Below are 16,445 nucleotides of genomic sequence, written 5' to 3' on the forward strand. Positions count from 1 at the left end.
CAATTGCCTGTCTGCCATCATCTCCCGGCGGATCTCGGATTGGACTTTATTCCGTCTTTCTTTTTTTCTCTTCTTCCCTCTCTTGGCAATTGTCCTTCTCTCCCGACGTTTGTCTTCCCGATAACCTCCAGAAAACATGTCGCGATACCTTCGACCGGCGGCCCGCGCTGCGGGCCTCCGCCTCGCGCACCGCTACCTTCTCTCCCTTCGCCACCTCCACCATCCGATCCATTCCCCGAGCCACCCCTGTATTCGCTCAAAGAAGGACGTACGCCGACAACAAGGGCGTCAAGGAGTACACAGTCCGTGACGCTCTCAACGAGGCTCTGGCCGAGGAGCTCGGAGTCCAACGACAAGGTCTTCGTCCTCGGCGAGGAAGTCGCCCAGTACAACGGTGCGTACAAGGTGACCAAGGGTCTTCTGGACCGTTTCGGCGACCGCCGTGTCATCGATACCCCGATCACCGAGTCCGGTTTCTGTGGTCTGGCCGTCGGTGCCGCCCTCAGCGGTCTCCACCCCGTCTGCGAGTTCATGACCTTCAACTTCGCCATGCAGGCCATTGACCAGATCGTCAACTCCGCCGCCAAGACCCTGTACATGAGCGGTGGCATCCAGCCCTGCAACATCACCTTCCGTGGCCCCAACGGTTTCGCCGCTGGTGTCGGCGCCCAGCACTCCCAGGACTACAGCGCCTGGTACGGCTCCATCCCCGGTCTCAAGGTCGTCGCGCCCTGGTCCGCCGAGGATGCCAAGGGTCTCCTGAAGGCCGCCATCCGTGACCCCAACCCCGTCTGTGTCCTCGAGAACGAGCTTCTCTACGGCCAGTCCTTCCCCATGTCCGAGGCTGCCCAGAAGGACGACTTCGTCCTTCCCATCGGCAAGGCCAAGGTCGAGCGCCAGGGCAAGGACCTGACCATCGTCACTCTGTCCCGCTGTGTCGGCCAGTCCCTGACTGCCGCCGAGCAGCTCAAGGAGAAGTACGGCGTCGAGTGTGAGGTCATCAACCTGCGCTCTGTCAAGCCTCTCGACCTCGAGACCATCATCCAGAGCATCAAGAAGACGGGCCGCATTATGGTCGTCGAGTCCGGTTTCCCCGCCTTCGGTGTCGGTTCCGAGATCCTCGCCCTGGCCATGGAGTACGGCTTCGACTACCTCAAGGCCCCCGGCCAGCGTGTCACCGGTGCTGAGGTCCCTACCCCCCTACGCCGCCAAGCTCGAGGAGATGGCCTTCCCCACCATCGACATCATTGCCAACCAGGCTGCCCGCCTCCTCAAGGTCTAAGCCGATCGAATCGCAAAGGCGAAGAGGAGGGAGCTTGGATAGAGCAGGTGCGGCGGAAGTGGTCACTTGTTAAGCCATCATCGAGAGAACCCAACCCCTTTCGAAGAAACGCTAAACAAAGTCGTGGCGGGTCAAGGCTGCATTTAGCTGCAACCCTAAAACGCAACTAAACTCTCTCCCATACACATATATCACAGCCTATGGTCTTTTATTCTCTTGATAGTAATGCGCAATTGGCATGGCATAGACGCGGGAGTATGGAACTTTGTCCCGGGGGGACCTAAAGATTATTGGGTCTCACAACAACTACGACGCTGCAGGCTGTGGTTTTCCAGAGGGGAGGCGGAAACAGCATGAGAGGCGATTCTGTACTTGTAAAGACTAGGCTAGAGAGGCGTGTGAATTGAAAGAGGATCTGTACAAATCTAATTGTCAGTCAGTTCCACCCGGGTTGTCTACATGTGAACCTCGCCAAGCGATGTGGCCAGCGACGCTCGACTTTACCAGCAACGCGAGCACGCCATATAAAACATCTATCCAACTGGGGGTGTGATTTCGATCCGCATTTGACAATGCAGGGACGGCTGCAGTGGGCATCTATCTTTAGCAACTGGAAAGTGTATTTGGGTCACTAGTCACCACCACGTGTGCCGAGACAGCCACTCCGTCCATGCATTCTCGGTGGCCCAATCCAGTGTTGGATCTTTCATACCACCTGCACCCTATACAATCTCACGGGACGGGACCCGTAGGCTTGGTATTGTATGTCTATTGGATTCGATTGGGTACCATCAATATGTTTGCTCCGAACCAGGCCTGACCCGAACCAACATAACGAAAATGCAACACTGGTGCCTGCTAGAACGGAATGAATACAAGAACCCAAGGAAACTCGGAATCGATCCGCTCGTCATCATGCGGCTGTGGTGGAAGCCCGCCCCCACTCGGGATCTCCTAAATACCTGCTTGCCGCACGGCGCTGTTCCGTCCCCTTCTTCTATACCCCTGTCTTCAGCTGAACAATAGTATCCGCAGACAACGTTGGCAACTGAACCAGCGCCTCCATCCAGAAGGGCTGGGTCACATAGCCCAACCGTCTATAATGGTCTGTAACAGGAAACGATCATTCATTGGTATGAGCCCGCCATGGCGGTAGCTTGACAATAAGAACCTCGGCCGCTCGACGGGTTGGCGCTTATCGACACTGCTAATGCCTCGAACCGCTCCTCACTCTCCCGCGTGCCTCTTGATTCACTATTCGGCTATACTCATACGGGAAACCTAAAGCGCGGGTTCGACGTTAGAGACACCAATAACAACGATGATGCCCGAATATGCCGACCTGGCGCCCCAGATCCTGCGCCAACGGCTCGTGGTCGAGGGCTACCCGGCTAGGGCCATCACCGAGACCGAGATAAAAGACTACCTATCCCAGCTGTCGAGCATCACCCGGATGATACGCCTGCTCGAGCCAGTCACCCACAAGAGCGATCTCTACGGCTGGGCGGGTTGGATCCACTGGGAGACCAGCGGCGCCCACTTCTACGCTTGGGAGAAGCCGCTGCTGTTCTTCAGCGTCGACATCTACACGTGCAAGCAATTCGACCCCGAGCTCGTGGTGAACTTCACGCGAGACTACTTCCAAGCTAGCAACATCACGGCCAAGGACTTTAGCAGCAGCAGCAGCAGCAGCTCATCGCCTACTGCTATCCTAGAACCTGCCACCAGCGTCGGCGAGACGGCAACGGCGACGAGAAAACCAACGGCCATCGCGACCAAACTGGGCGTTTCTAGCGTCGCCCGCTACACGCTGAGCGATGTCGACCTGGACAGGCTGTCCCGGAGGCTACTGGCCGAACAACCCCCCAAAGTCCGCGACGCTCTCATCGTGTACCGACTAGACGGGACGGACGAGCTATCCAACCTGGCGCGGCACATTGAGCGCGAGGTATTCGAGGAGAGCTTCGGCAACGACGACGGGCAGATGCACCAGATCTACGGCCTGTACGAGGACGTCAGCATCTTCTTCCTGGCCGTGGACCAGCGCGCGCGCCGGCCCGTCGGGGCTCTGCGGGCGATCCGCGCGCACGCGACCCTGGGCCTGCTCACGCTGCGCGAGGCGGAGAAGTACCACGGCGTCACAGCCGAACAGTTCCGGAAACACCACGGTCTGTTAGAGGACGCCGACTGGGCCGATCAGACGGTCGACTGGGGCACCCTGGCCGTGCCCAAGCCGCAGCGCGCGGCCGACGGGCACCTGCTCGCGGCCATGCTGTTCCGCGCGGGGCAGGCGTGGGCGTGCCTCGCGGGGGATGCGGCACTACATCCTCATCGTCGACGCGGGCCTGCACCGCACCTTCGACATGCTGGGGTACCCGTTCGCGCCGCTCGCGGGGACGCCGGCGTTCCGCTACGAGGGGTCCGAGTCCAGCGCGATGCTGTACGGGCGGCCCGCCGGGTTCTTCGCCGCCATGGAGAGGAAGCTGCGGCGCGCCGAGACGACGGCGGATCCGCGGATGAGGGCGGTTCTGACGGCGTGGGTGGCGCGGTTCGTGCATGGCGTTGGCATCGACCACCGGTTCATGTTCGATTTTGCGGTTTGGCCGGGCGGGTCGTCGCCGGTGCCGCTCGGGGAGAGGGTTGGCGGTGGTGCGGCGAAGGCGAAGCTGTAGGGTGGTGAATGCATTTGGGGGCTATTTACTGTAGATATGTACTGTATGATATAAGATGGGGGATCTCGTCGCTTACCAACATGAACCCGTGCTTGTCTTAGCTCTTCGCCCCAGGTTTGCATTGAGGAGACCACGAAGCGTCCCCCTTCCACTGCACTGATCACCAAGGTTGACTGCCTCGTCTGAAGTCTTGGGTTGGCGAACGGCTTTTCGTCTAGCAGTAGAACACCAGCTTCTGCTATTGTGTCATTTGATCTCTTTGCAAATTTCAAAGCCTGAAAAGCGTGCTTTGCTGCGTTCTGTCGGCCATACATTGCTACCACGTTGCATGGAAAGGAGACATCCGGTTTCTCGCTTCAACTCTTTAGGTAATGAAATGCGTTGCATGGCACTTACATACACATACGACGTTGCAGGCGGAAATAATGTCACCCAGTCTTTGGCGAAATTCAAAAGTTCAGATGGTTCGCATGGCAGTGGTTGTCGCAGATAGCATTCGAGATGGACCTATAGAACCCCTTCTACGCCCGAGCGACCGGGAAGCATTCGAAGATCGCTCGTCTCCTCCCGCCAGCCTTCGCTCCGCTGAGCCGAGACGGACGAAAGAAGCGACGAGGCAATATATAGCAGCTATATGCGATGGCGACATGGCTATAGAAATAGGCTTTGCTCATTCTAGGGCCGTCGAAGCAATGGAGCCCGACTGACACACTAGGATGTTAGAAAGCTTATCCCGACGGCGGATTCTGGGCGGGATCGTGGCCCAAATCCCACCTAGCCTCCGGTTTTGTTTCATCTACACCACCCTCTACTCCACCCCCATCACCAGCTTCTCTGGCTGATTTGATGGAAAACGAGAGAGGGTCCTGTCTCTCTTTCAAAACGCCGAATACGACGGGAGGTAGCAGCCTCCGCCCTGCTTCAGCTCACAGGGGCCTTTCTGGCTTCTGGTCTCTAGGTCTTTTTCTTTAGCGCAAGAGGCGGAAGATCTATGTACTTATTCTCCGAGGAGGGTTATTAATAAGTTGATCGCTCAAGAAGATCGTCACACAATTCTCCGGCGGACTGGAGAAGCCCCCGGGCTACGGGAATCACATGTGTACAGAACTGTTGGTTTGACAAGTCTGTCTCCATCTACAACTTGGGCCTCTTCTCGCTTACAGAAGTTTTGACGGCAATCCTGATGATATTGACTACTCCTTGGACCTGCCACAATTGACTAGTGGTATCCCAAAACGCCATCATCGAACGATTGCCTTGGCTGAGCCCTGGGTGCTAGTGTGACACCGTTCGAGCTACCAGTAGGCTCCTAGCGACATGGCCTCGGCAGTGAGCTATTTCGCACGAATGTTCCTTGATATCGCGAATGCCTCTTGCATTAGGCATGGCGCGCTCGGAGACCAGAGACCACATGTAACACACTACTGCCATGCAAGCACAATATTACTACCAAGGGCCTGTTATAGGGGACCGAGGTCGTTCTATTTCCTATATTCCATTGACTACTAGCGCGCCTCGTTACTTTCAGGGTGCAGTAGTAGCGCATGTTCGGGTCAGATCGGTTGGCAATCATCGTTCGTTGCCTTGACATAGGTAGCCCCTTCGGGGTGTTCCCGCCCTCCGCGGGATTGGGTTAACCAAGCCTTGCGAGGATGATGAGGTGACGGGGTCGCATTGATGCATAGCATCCCCGTGGACCATGGAAATCTGAAAATCAAAAACCAGCGTCGATTGAATTTGGGATGGATGTAACCCGACGCGACAAAAGACAGTAAGGCGCCCATGAATCTTCAGATGACTGATCCTGGGCCGCCCCTACCAATTGGGCAATGGGCATGAAACCGCCGAGGTGCGAAACTTCGGATGGAAACCGATTTGGCATGCCGAGCAATAGACAGGAGAGCCAAGGGAGCTTGAACAGTCCATCGCTATCTCCATATCCCCAGTTCGTTTCTTTTCACTGGCAGACTGGATAGGTATATAGAAGTGATCGACATTCTCACAGCCCCCGTCGCTAGCCCCCGTTTTTGAGGCCCTTTCCGAGATCTTGCTCCCTCTTAACCTTCTTCTTCGTCTTCTTCGTCTTATCCATCCTGTGGTGCGGACGGACCTATGTAAGCCGGATCCAACAAAACCGTGGCCTGGACCTCCCCCGACGACGACGGCGGCGACTTTTAGGTCGAAGCGACAATAGGAGAAGGCCCCAACCGAAACACTCACATATCCGTCTTTTCATCATGGCCCAGGGAGCTTTGTGGGGTGGCATGGGGAAGGGGGAACTCGACGACAACGAGGGATACATTCTGGTTAATGTCTCGATTGCTTTCGCCGCCTTGACGACCGTCTTTCTCAGCTTGCGATTCTGGGCCAAGACTTTCACCGTGCAGACGTCCGGCCTCGACGATGTCTTCCTCGTTGCCGCGTATATCGTAAACTTGGGCATGTGTGCCATAGCTATATGTTAGTCTCAGCCACCTTCTCACCTCTTCTGGACTCTTTGCAAGGGGCAACCTGTAACTGACACCATTCCTCTCTTCCAGTAATGACCAAGGTCGGCGGTGTGGGACAGCACGTCGCATTCCTTGAGGAGAACGACCCGATCAAGCTCGAAGGTTGGGCAAAGTGCCTCTTGGCCTTCGAGATGGTTTATTTCACGTCCATGTCGTTGCCCAAAATGGCTATCGTGTTCCTGTACCTGCGCGTCTTCAATTGGCGGGGCGCAATGCGGACATTGGCCTATGTTCTGCTGGGACTGCTAGCCGCGACGAGCCTTTCCTTTGTCCTGGTGGCCTGCTTCCAGTGTCGCCCCCTCGAGTTCTGGTGGGATAGGAAAATCCCCGGCGGCGTCTGCATCGACGTGCAGGGGTTCTTCCACGCCCAGGCCATCCCGGGCATCATCCTCGACGTCTTCATCATGGCGCTGCCGCTCTCGACCATCTGGGGCCTGCAGCTGCCGACGGCCAAGCGCGTGGCGCTGGCGCTCATCTTCGCCATCGGCAGCTTCGGCATCGTGTCGTCCATCATCCGCGCCGTGACCTTCTTCAGCACGGCGGCCTTCGCGGACCGCACCTTCGCGTCCGTGGCGCTGGTCGGCTGGTCCGTCATCGAGACGGGCACCTACATCATCACCAACTGCCTGGCCAGCCTGAAGCCCCTGGCGACGTACTACGCGCCCGCCTGGCTCAAGCGCGCCCTCCACAGCACCGTGCACTCGGTCGCCAAGTACACGTCCTCGGCCGGCACGGGCTCCAGGCCTGGCGGTGGCGGCACGACCACGCGGAGCTCGGCGAGGAAGCCGCAGACGCAGCCGCAGGAGGACGAGATCGAACTCACAGGCTTGCCTAGCCCCCTGCCGCCGAGGGGAGGGACGTCAGGCGGCAACACGGTGTCCCGGTTCTCCATGGATAACGGAGGAAAGGGGACTACGGCGGAACCCTGGAAGATCTAAGCACGGAATGGAGTAGTAGGGCCCCTTACACAAGGCATCGAAGGAAAAGTAATGATACGAATGAATGAAGGAAGGAGAGATAGAGTGTATGATGGCATTCTGATATTAGCATACAGCATACAGGATTTAGTAGCCAATTGATTGATACCCCCCCACATCCAAAGTTGTGCACCGTGGTTGGTGCCATGTCGCGATTGGTAGGGTAGATGAGGCAATACGAGCGATGGTGGACGTTGGGCAGATGTCAGTTGATCTGCCAGTAAAGTCTTATCATCAACTCACCCAATCTTGGCCACTTGGCACCTAAGCGATCTCAATTTACGGGGCCTCGATCAGCCCTTTTAGCGGTCCCCTCCCACGAACCACGGACCACGAACGAGCCATACAGCCCCTCCATCTGCCCTGCTGCCATCCTCCATCCTCATGCATCACGCCTTCTCCTTTCATGGAGTGGCACAGCCAACAACCAACTGTTGGTCGGCAAAGCCGGCAATCTTCCTATCGTGTATCATTATTCCATCGTTGGGGGCCCCCGGGCGCTGAGGGGAAGAGACCAAAGTGTGGCAAGGATTCGGAGCTGAAGATGTTGTACACCACACACCTTCCTGATTAAGGAAGTATGTCGGCTTCATCAAATCTGCCTATTATTGTGTCATATTTTCTTGACAGCCAGTTCACGATCCGACGCAACGGTTCCCAGCATAGGAATACGCCTAACCCCAACTCTTACGCGACACGGCGCTCTGTCATCGCCATGCAGCAGCCATGGATCCAGGGTGCATTGGTAGGCCCTCATTGGGTACCGGTCGATTTGGTGTTCCAGAAATGTTCTGCGACAAGGATCCTCCATCAATCGCGTTAGACTTGCAGTTCGGCGATTCTTCCTCACACCAATCACTTGGCCCCGATTGAAGATGCATATAAAAGACGTGAACCTCTTCGAATCAAAACCCCCTCATCAGCCCGTTCATACTGCTCCGGCTATAAGAAATGGTGCAGGCAAAGGCAACCTACATGCACTGCATTTGCATAGATCCTCCGTGCTGGTACCCTATCATCTGGCGAAGAGCGTTGGGCACATCCCACAGCTACTCCGGAAAAGGAAGGCCAAATGTCGTCCGATGGCTGCATGGCAAGCTTTCAGGGTCGTCTTCATTAATATTGCGACGGCACCTTAATTGGTCGTGTTGCAGCTCCCTTCTCGCAAGCCAGGGATGCGGCAGGGGAGTCGCGATTAGACTTTATCAGTCCAGGCCATGGCTAATCTCTGCACCCTATCGCGCCATCCATCCATGCATTCACCCAACTGGATCATCCCGTTGTGCGTCCTCGACGCCTCTTGCGTCAATTTATATTCAACTCTGCGCTCCCATACCAAGCCCGCCGAGTTGACATGAACCCACTACTTCAGCCTTCAGCACGGCAAAGCTTTCCCCTCCTTGGGATTCGTTTAAGGCACGCGTTTCAAGATGCCCAGCGCCTCTGAGGATATCGCCGTCGTGGTAGGGGCCTTCAACCCAGTCGAAGGTAAAGTCGTCGAAGCTCCGACCCACCCAGAAGTCAATGAGGCCCGGGTCGTTCCGAGACACGCTGTTCCTAGTGAAAAGGACGTGTACACCGGAGATGCCATCACTGCCGCCGTCAGCCCCAGCGACGTGGATGGGACTGAGCACGAAAAAGACAGGCATAGCGAAGATGTCATCATCATCACTGGCGCCGATGCTGCCCACCATCTGCTACCGATGCGGGATGATGGAGACCCTGCCATCACTTTCCGGGGCATGGTCCTAGCTACGATCTTCTCCGGCTTCCAAGCTGTCATGTTTCAGATCTACCAGGTAAGCCAACTGACCGCCGGTGTGGCTAGCATGCTTGTTCTCGAGGCTAACCAGCTGTATAGTTCAAGCCAACCAATGTCACCATTTCCGGAACATTCATTACCCTCATCGCCTACTTCGTCGGCAATGCCTGGGCCAACTTCCTTCCCCGTGGCGACCATTACGAGGCGCGTTGGAGGGAGCATGGCGGGACTGGAAAGCGCCCTTGGTGGATTACAGCACTCTCCTTTCTGAACCATGGACCCTGGGGCTTGAAGGAACACGCCATCTGTGCCATCACGGCCACGTCGGCCTCCAATGCCGCAGACACTATCAAGGTCTTTGCCGCCCAGGATCTTTTCTACAACCTACCACTGAGCGCGACTACCATTGTCCTATCTGTCATCTCCATTGGCCTATTTGGCTACGGTCTGTGTGGTCTGATGCGACCCGTCGCCGTGTGGCATGTCGAGGCTGTCTACTGGGGTACTCTCCCCACCGTCAAGGCACTCCAAGGGCTGCATTGGCAACATGTTAAGAACTCAAAGCCTATTCGGTACTTCTGGTATGCCTTTGGGGGAATGTTCGTTTGGGAGTGGTTCCCCGCCTACATGTGGCCTTGGCTCAATGCCATCTCGATCCCAGTTCGTCACCCCTTTGCTGACTAAGTCGTCTTCCTGGGGCGCTGGCTAACGTGCAGAAACTAGTGCTTGGCCTCTATGAAAGCCACTGGCACAACTGCAGCTACCCTGACCAATATATTTGGTGGCTCTCTCAATAACGAGGGACTAGGGCTCTTCAGCATCTCTCTGGATTGGCAATATGTAAGGGCATAACACAAACCAGCTCGCCGACCTTCGATTGCTAACTGGATTCGCATCATGTAGATCACGTCTTTCAACACATCATTGCCCCTCAAACTTCAATACCATATGGCCGCCGGTTTTGCAACATGCTTTATCGTCATGTCCGCAATCTACTGGGGTGATGCTTGGGGCTCGCTGAGCCTCCCGTTCATGTCGACTCTGCTTCGTTCAGCCGACGGGTCAAAATACCCCATTACAAAAGTTTTCGTCAATGGCGTGCTAGACGAAGCAATGCTGGAGAAATATGGTGTTCCTAGACTTGCTGGAACGATGGCGTATGGCTTGTTTATTGCCAATGCTGCTGTCAGTGATAATTCCGCCTTCTTTGATGAGATACCCAATGGCTGACAAATTCTCTAGATCGGTGCACTGATTGCACATTGCGTGCTTTTCTGGGGCAAGGACATTGTACGAGCGTACAAGAGTGCGCGAAAGGGGGAGTACAACGACCCTCACCACGCGCACATGGCCAAGCACTACCAGGAAACCCCGTGGTGGTGGTACGTTATTGTCCTTGTGGTTAGTTTTGTTCTTGGGCTGGTGGTTGTCATCAAGGAGAACATTACTTTACCAGTCTGGGCTTACATTGTGGCACTGTTGTTGGGAACTTTCGTCGCACCATTCGTAAGTTGCTCCAAGTCTAATCCCCTCTGGCATACAATCCTGGATCCGGATACTAACGGGTTTCCTTCAGAGTACGCTACTTTACTCTCGATATGGGAACGGTATTGCCACGAACAACTTGTCAAAGATGATAGCCGGCCTTTGTCTTCCGGGGCTCCCCATCGGCAACATGTACTTTGCGGTATGGTCACATAACGTGATCACCAACGCCGTCAACCTTTCTAACGACCTTAAGATGGGAGAATACCGTCAGTCTCTTTCTCTCTGTGGATCCCCTCAACATTCGATCATTCTAGGGCAACATGTACAAAGCAACTGACAATTCTTCTGATTTCCAGTCAAAATCCCACCTCGTGTCATGTTTCTCACGCAGATCTACGGCACGGTCATGGGCGGATTCCTCAACTATGCCGTCATGACAGCCATTGTGACGGGAAACCGAGAGCTTCTTGCCAGCAGCAACGGTGACGCTTCTTGGAGCGGCGCCACCCTACAGGCCTACAACACGAACGCGGCGTCCTGGGCCTTGGCCAAGTACTTCTACACAGCTGGGGCACCGTACGTGATGGTCACCGCAGGTATCGCGATCGGTGCAGCAGTCGTCATCGCCCATCGCATCTTGGTCATCGTAAGCAAGCACCTCTGTCTTTTCCTCTCCTTTTCCTACTGAGTCTCTATGCTCGAGGGTCTACATTGCAACTAACACACGACGATTCCAGTTCCTCCCCAAGGTCCGGAACTTCTCCCTGTACGAGGTCAACATGGCACAGTTCATCCAGTTCGCCGGCTACATCCCTTACAACCAGAGCCAGACGTGTGTAATCTTCAGCCAGCTCATCGCCGGCTTCTTCGTCCAGTTCTACCTGCGCAACTACAAGCCCCGCATCTTCCGCGACTACTCGTACCTTGTGGCAGCGGCCTTTGACGGAGCCGCCCTCCTGGCCCTATTCATCTTGTCCTTTGCCGTCTTCGGCGCCGGCGGACCCTCAAAGCCGTTCCCCAAGTGGTGGGGCAACAATGTCGATGGGAACTACGACTTATGCCCTGTCGCCGAATAAGGTGGAACGAGAGAGACGTATAGGGACTACGATGCTGTTGTTTTCCAAGCAGGTTAGCGAGGCGTTTGTGGTTAAGAAGAAGGAGCAGTATTTGATGATACCATAATGTGTCTGCCAGCTGGGGGTTTAGTCAGGTTCAATCTTTCACATCCAAGTGACTACCTTTATTGTTCTGATATCTATTCTACTGAAATGCGATCCATAGTCCCGGGGAAGAGATAATTAGGAAGCTATCTGCCCCCTTTATCTATCTACCATAAGCACCCCTTACCCAGTCGCTATACCTCCTCCGAAATCAGACGTCGATTCATTGAGTAGTCAGCATGGCTACGTCTCGGCCAGTCCTTATGGTCGCGGTGCGCCCGGCGACGCTCTAGACACCCCTGAAGGAGGGGGTAAAGGAAGTAGAACAGCAACGACGCGACCGTGACGGAGCCGAGAACGATAAGAAAGATGACGCCTGGGCTCACCCGGGCCATGTTCTCTTCTGCGGTGTGGCTGTTGGACCTCATGGTAGTCAAAGGGGGCTGCCACGCGTTAGGGTTGATTGCGTTAGATGGGTTGATAGGGGAGTTCTGAGGAAGATATTTTTTCGGGTTGTTATTGGAATGATTTGGCGGGCGTCTCTATAGACTTCAAGGTTTTTAATATAGGTATGCAACATGTAATTTGGTGAATACTATTGTGTGAGAAGAAGGCTGTCGTTCCTTTGTAAGTAGTCCTCAGTGTTATTGTCGTCTTGGTCAGTCAAGGAGTAGTGTAGGGTATTGTTTGACTTGCTTTGTCCTGAAATTCGGGGGCGTGCGACTGTATAGGTCAGGCATGTGGACTTCACTGGTCTGCGCACGGCTAAGAAAGATGAGAGATGAGCAGCAGCCATACTATATCACTCACTTCTAGTACCCGACTTCCAGGCATGCGTCGCCACTTACAGCCTTGGTTCGCTCATCGTACCAGTAGATGACCCACATCTCAGCTACATAGATAATGAGGTCGAAAAAAGAAGTAAAAAAAAGTACCCCAAAGGGAGTTTGAAACAGTAACCGCAAAGGGAGTTGAACCCTTTTGCCTTTAAGTATGATTCTAATGATACTACCGCTAGGCTACACCGGCCCGGTCAAGGGAGTAACAGTTCATTTGGGTATATAAATCCCCGGAGCTGCTTTCGTAGGGTGGGCGAGTTCTCAAAGTTTGCTGTTCAAGGTTTGCCGGTGCCATGGTGATGGTTAACTAGGTGGGACAGGCGATTTTACACGTTAGGCACAACGACTATATACAGCAGACCCTGTCATGTGCTCAAGGGCTGATAGGTCGCAAGTGATTTGATTTTATAACTCGCCTCAACTCCGCGACTAACCTGTCAGGGGTTGATGCTACTCTAGAATCTTTGCAAGATCCCAGTGGGTACAATAAATACCCCCAAACCCCTCCTTATCCGACTTATGCCTCCCTCCCCCAATCACCTTCGATAGTATCCTCCCAGATCCTCCTCTGAAGTCAGATGCCGGTTCATCTCGTCGCCCCTGCTCGGTTTCGGCCACGACTTCTGTTCACGGCGCTCCCGCCGGTGCCGCCGGTATGCGAGGTAGAATGGGCCGCACATTAGATATAGCAGACAGAAGCCGCAAATAGAGAACAATGTGACGACGACAATATACCAGGCATTATCCATGGTTGTGGTGGATAATGATGACCGTGGTGTCTGGGATTATTGGGGCAACTCAGATTCGTGAGTAGTGGGGAACAAAAAGCCAGATGTATGAATGTAAGTGGCCTTCTTACCGGAAGGAAGTAATTGATCAAGTCGGTCCTGTTAGTGTAAGCGGGAAACGCGTTCGTTCAATTTTCTTTGGATGCGTGATGTGCGTGCTCCGTTAGGGTGTTGATGGTGGTCTAGGGCAGGTCAGGACGCTCTTGGGATGATCTAATGAGGGGAGGGGGACTCAAGGGGTCGTCATTGTGCTCGAAGACGCTTTCTTTGTTACCAATACTCGTTGTGCTATTGCCTTCTTTGACAATTGAGCATGGGAGAAGGGGGTTTATCCAGCCGTGCTTTGTTCTCATACTCGGTCACTACTAAGTAGTACGACAGAAACTGGAGGTCAGCAAAGCAGAATTCGCTAGTTTGCGCTGGGCTAGGAAGGGAGAAAGATATTCCATAAGCTATGTGACTAGGCATTGAGTTCCTCTCTGATATGGCTTCATAGATGCGCAGCGAAACATGGGCGGAATGGCAGATCACGACAGTGCTTCAGGGTGGCACGTAGTGTGAGAAAGCTCAGAGTAAGATATATGGGAGGGCGGATCAGCAAATCTTGGTTGGTCATTGTATTCATTAACGACTAGACATTGGATGCATAAATATATATATAGTCTCCAATTTAGGACTGTAAATAAGGGTATCAGCGAATTGTCGCGCGTGTTCATCAAATCATGAGGCATGCCCCTCCCAAAAACTCCGAGAACGTTAGTAGAAATCATCATGGTACAATGAGATGAGGCCATGCTGTTAGGTTCCCTCCATCCTCCTCTCTCTAGATCATCCATCGTACATGTACAATAAACATAATCATTAGTAACTGTATCGGTAGCAAAGGTATCCGCCCGTGGTGTCAAAGAGATCCCCGACCGTTGTGTCGGGGCGTAGGCCCTGCGAGCTGATGACGGTGCCGCCGGTGGCCGCCGTGCACGGGTTGGCCTTGTCGGAGCAGCCGTTAATCTGCTTGAGGCGGTTGTTCGGGTCCGCGATCTGCCATATACGGTAGGCGTGGTCGACAAAACCGTGATGGAGAAAAAATGATGGGTCATTTGGCGACGTAGGGACGCCTGCCATTACGGCGCCGATGCCGTTGTGGCCATAAGCATGCGGGCTAGATCATGATGTTAGCAAGGAAGGGAGGAGACATCAATGTGTGAAAGGGGATTCATACCCTAGTTCGGCACAGCCTGCCATGTCGGAGAAGGACGGGTGAGAGTTGCAAGTGTTGATAAAGTCTTGGTTGCAGTTGGACGTAGAGCTTTCGTCGACACCGCGGGCAAGACATTGGGTACCACCGACAGTTAATTGTCTATTAGCGAAAGCCTACGTGTCACATCAGTAAAAGCTCCAACAACGAAAATAACAGGGGGAGAAGAGCAGAAGCTTACGCCATCGGTAATGCAGAAACCTTGGCCGTTGCTGGCCAAAGGAGCGCTGCCAAGGTAGGCCGATGTGAACATGGGGGCCTTGGCGAAGTTGCCGGCATCGCGGGTCTCGTCCCACCAGGGCAGAGGGCCGGTGAAGCCACCCTCAGACCGGAGCAGGTCCTCGAAGAGGTGCAGGTAGTAGCGGTGCCAGAGCAGGAACTGGGCGACGCCGTGGATGGACGCGGTCATCTGGTAGTGGACGGCGACGAGGTCATCGTAGCGGCTCTTGGCGCCCGAGGCCGCGTACGCACCGGATGCCGGGAGATCCATCAGCTTCTTCACGGCCTGGATCCAGCCGTTCCGGTCCTGGTCGTTCAAGTCGCGCCACTCGACGCGGACGGCGGGGCTAGTGCAGCCGCCCGACTGCCGTGCGGTGAGGGAGCCTGGGTGGGCGGCGCCGCCGACGTAGCTGGCGTTGTCGTGGTCCTTGATGTTGTCCCAGTTGATTTTGGTGGTGGCCGACGACGACGACGTTGTTGTCGACGACAGCAGAGAACCAACGTCGTCGCCAATCTTTTCCAGGGTGGCGGCGAGCTTGTTTTTGGCTTCTTCTAGTGTTGTCGTCTTAAACTTTCCGAACTGGGCTAAGTCGATTGGTTTCGGGGCGGCTCGCCTGCTGCTGGAAGTGTGCGAGGTGGCAGGGGAGGAGCCGGGTACCGCCAAGGCGGAGGCGGAGGCGGCGCCGTACAGGGCGATCACGGAGAAGCGCATGATGCCTTGCAGATGTGTGTCTCGCAGAATGTTGGTGGCGATGGTGGTATGGAGGAAGGAACCAAGAAGACGGGTAGTGGTGTCGAACCTTGCGATTCCGAGGCTGCGGCGGTGCTCATCTTCATATAGACGGGCCAGACCAGAGAAACACACGGCATTTACCTAATGCACACACAGGAATCCATAGGAGGAGATTGCTGGACGTTGGCGGACGAAGAAAAGCGGCCTTGTTTCGGGGTCTGCATGCTCTAAGCGATGAAGGAAGAATCCGCCTGCCGCCATGGTCGAGATGATCAACACCGACGGAGGGGTGGGCTACAGGTTAGGCGGTAAGAAATGTTCCCGAATGCGTAGATGATGTGCACTGCAGTCACTGATCAGGGATGTGGCATGTGGGAATTTCGGGTTCGGATGACAGCTACCATTTTGCTTCGGTGTATTTTTTAACCTTAGCACTCGCTGCAGCCACCAGCTTGCGCGTAACAGTCGTACGTCGGGTGTTCCCTCCAGCATTGTCCTTTTTCTGCTAACATGTCCCCCTTTTTTCTCTGCCAGACTGGCGAGCCGGAAGCAATAGCGACGATAGCACTTGTTCTGGCCTGGCAGTGCTCCATAGTTCAATGGCGGCTACCACGGCCACTCTACACTGTAGATTTTCCCTTCCCTTCAATAACCGCTCGATACGACGTCAGAGCGCTAAACACGTTATCCCTCTGGGAGCCGACTGCAATTGGCAATGAGGTCATCTTATGTGTTTCTCGATTGCTTTTCCCGAGCTGCT

General features: G+C 54.8%; 7 protein-coding genes across 7 annotated transcripts; 4 read left to right on the plus strand and 3 right to left on the minus strand.

Annotated features, from left to right (window-relative positions):
* Positions 1–136: 136 nt before the first annotated feature.
* On the plus strand, positions 137–1,452 carry PG998_012700 (pyruvate dehydrogenase E1- beta subunit; the record flags this gene model as incomplete). The annotated part of the gene is made up of 2 exons (XM_066879516.1): positions 137–268; positions 358–1,452. 2 exons carry the CDS (start codon positions 137–139, stop codon positions 1,450–1,452), a joined length of 1,227 nt encoding a protein of 408 aa, XP_066725900.1.
* A 1,151-nt stretch (positions 1,453–2,603) lies between these two features.
* On the plus strand, positions 2,604–3,954 carry PG998_012701 (uncharacterized protein; the record flags this gene model as incomplete). The annotated part of the gene is made up of 2 exons (XM_066879517.1): positions 2,604–3,454; positions 3,573–3,954. The coding sequence occupies 2 exons, from the start codon at positions 2,604–2,606 to the stop codon at positions 3,952–3,954; spliced, it is 1,233 nt and encodes a 410-aa protein (XP_066725901.1).
* A 2,237-nt stretch (positions 3,955–6,191) lies between these two features.
* On the plus strand, positions 6,192–7,402 carry PG998_012702 (uncharacterized protein; the record flags this gene model as incomplete). The annotated part of the gene is made up of 2 exons (XM_066879518.1): positions 6,192–6,414; positions 6,495–7,402. 2 exons carry the CDS (start codon positions 6,192–6,194, stop codon positions 7,400–7,402), a joined length of 1,131 nt encoding a protein of 376 aa, XP_066725902.1.
* A 1,469-nt stretch (positions 7,403–8,871) lies between these two features.
* Positions 8,872–11,767, plus strand: PG998_012703 (uncharacterized protein; the record flags this gene model as incomplete). The annotated part of the gene is made up of 8 exons (XM_066879519.1): positions 8,872–9,240; positions 9,303–9,863; positions 9,927–10,043; positions 10,107–10,388; positions 10,446–10,709; positions 10,780–10,957; positions 11,048–11,337; positions 11,429–11,767. The coding sequence occupies 8 exons, from the start codon at positions 8,872–8,874 to the stop codon at positions 11,765–11,767; spliced, it is 2,400 nt and encodes a 799-aa protein (XP_066725903.1).
* Positions 11,768–12,045: 278 nt separating this feature from the next.
* Positions 12,046–12,738, minus strand: PG998_012704 (uncharacterized protein; the record flags this gene model as incomplete). Its single annotated transcript, XM_066879520.1, has 2 exons — positions 12,046–12,294; positions 12,700–12,738. The coding sequence occupies 2 exons, from the start codon at positions 12,736–12,738 to the stop codon at positions 12,046–12,048; spliced, it is 288 nt and encodes a 95-aa protein (XP_066725904.1).
* A 488-nt stretch (positions 12,739–13,226) lies between these two features.
* Positions 13,227–13,439, minus strand: PG998_012705 (uncharacterized protein; the record flags this gene model as incomplete). Its single annotated transcript, XM_066879521.1, has 1 exon — positions 13,227–13,439. One exon carries the CDS (start codon positions 13,437–13,439, stop codon positions 13,227–13,229), a length of 213 nt encoding a protein of 70 aa, XP_066725905.1.
* A 900-nt stretch (positions 13,440–14,339) lies between these two features.
* PG998_012706 (Di-copper centre-containing protein) lies at positions 14,340–15,664 on the minus strand (the record flags this gene model as incomplete). Its single annotated transcript, XM_066879522.1, has 3 exons — positions 14,340–14,637; positions 14,698–14,849; positions 14,915–15,664. 3 exons carry the CDS (start codon positions 15,662–15,664, stop codon positions 14,340–14,342), a joined length of 1,200 nt encoding a protein of 399 aa, XP_066725906.1.
* Between the last annotated feature and the right edge of the window lie 781 nt (positions 15,665–16,445).

This window comes from Apiospora kogelbergensis (assembly GCF_038363985.1).
Source record: "Apiospora kogelbergensis strain CBS 113332 chromosome Unknown utg000008l_segment0_segment0, whole genome shotgun sequence".
NCBI lineage: Eukaryota > Fungi > Ascomycota > Sordariomycetes > Amphisphaeriales > Apiosporaceae > Apiospora > Apiospora kogelbergensis.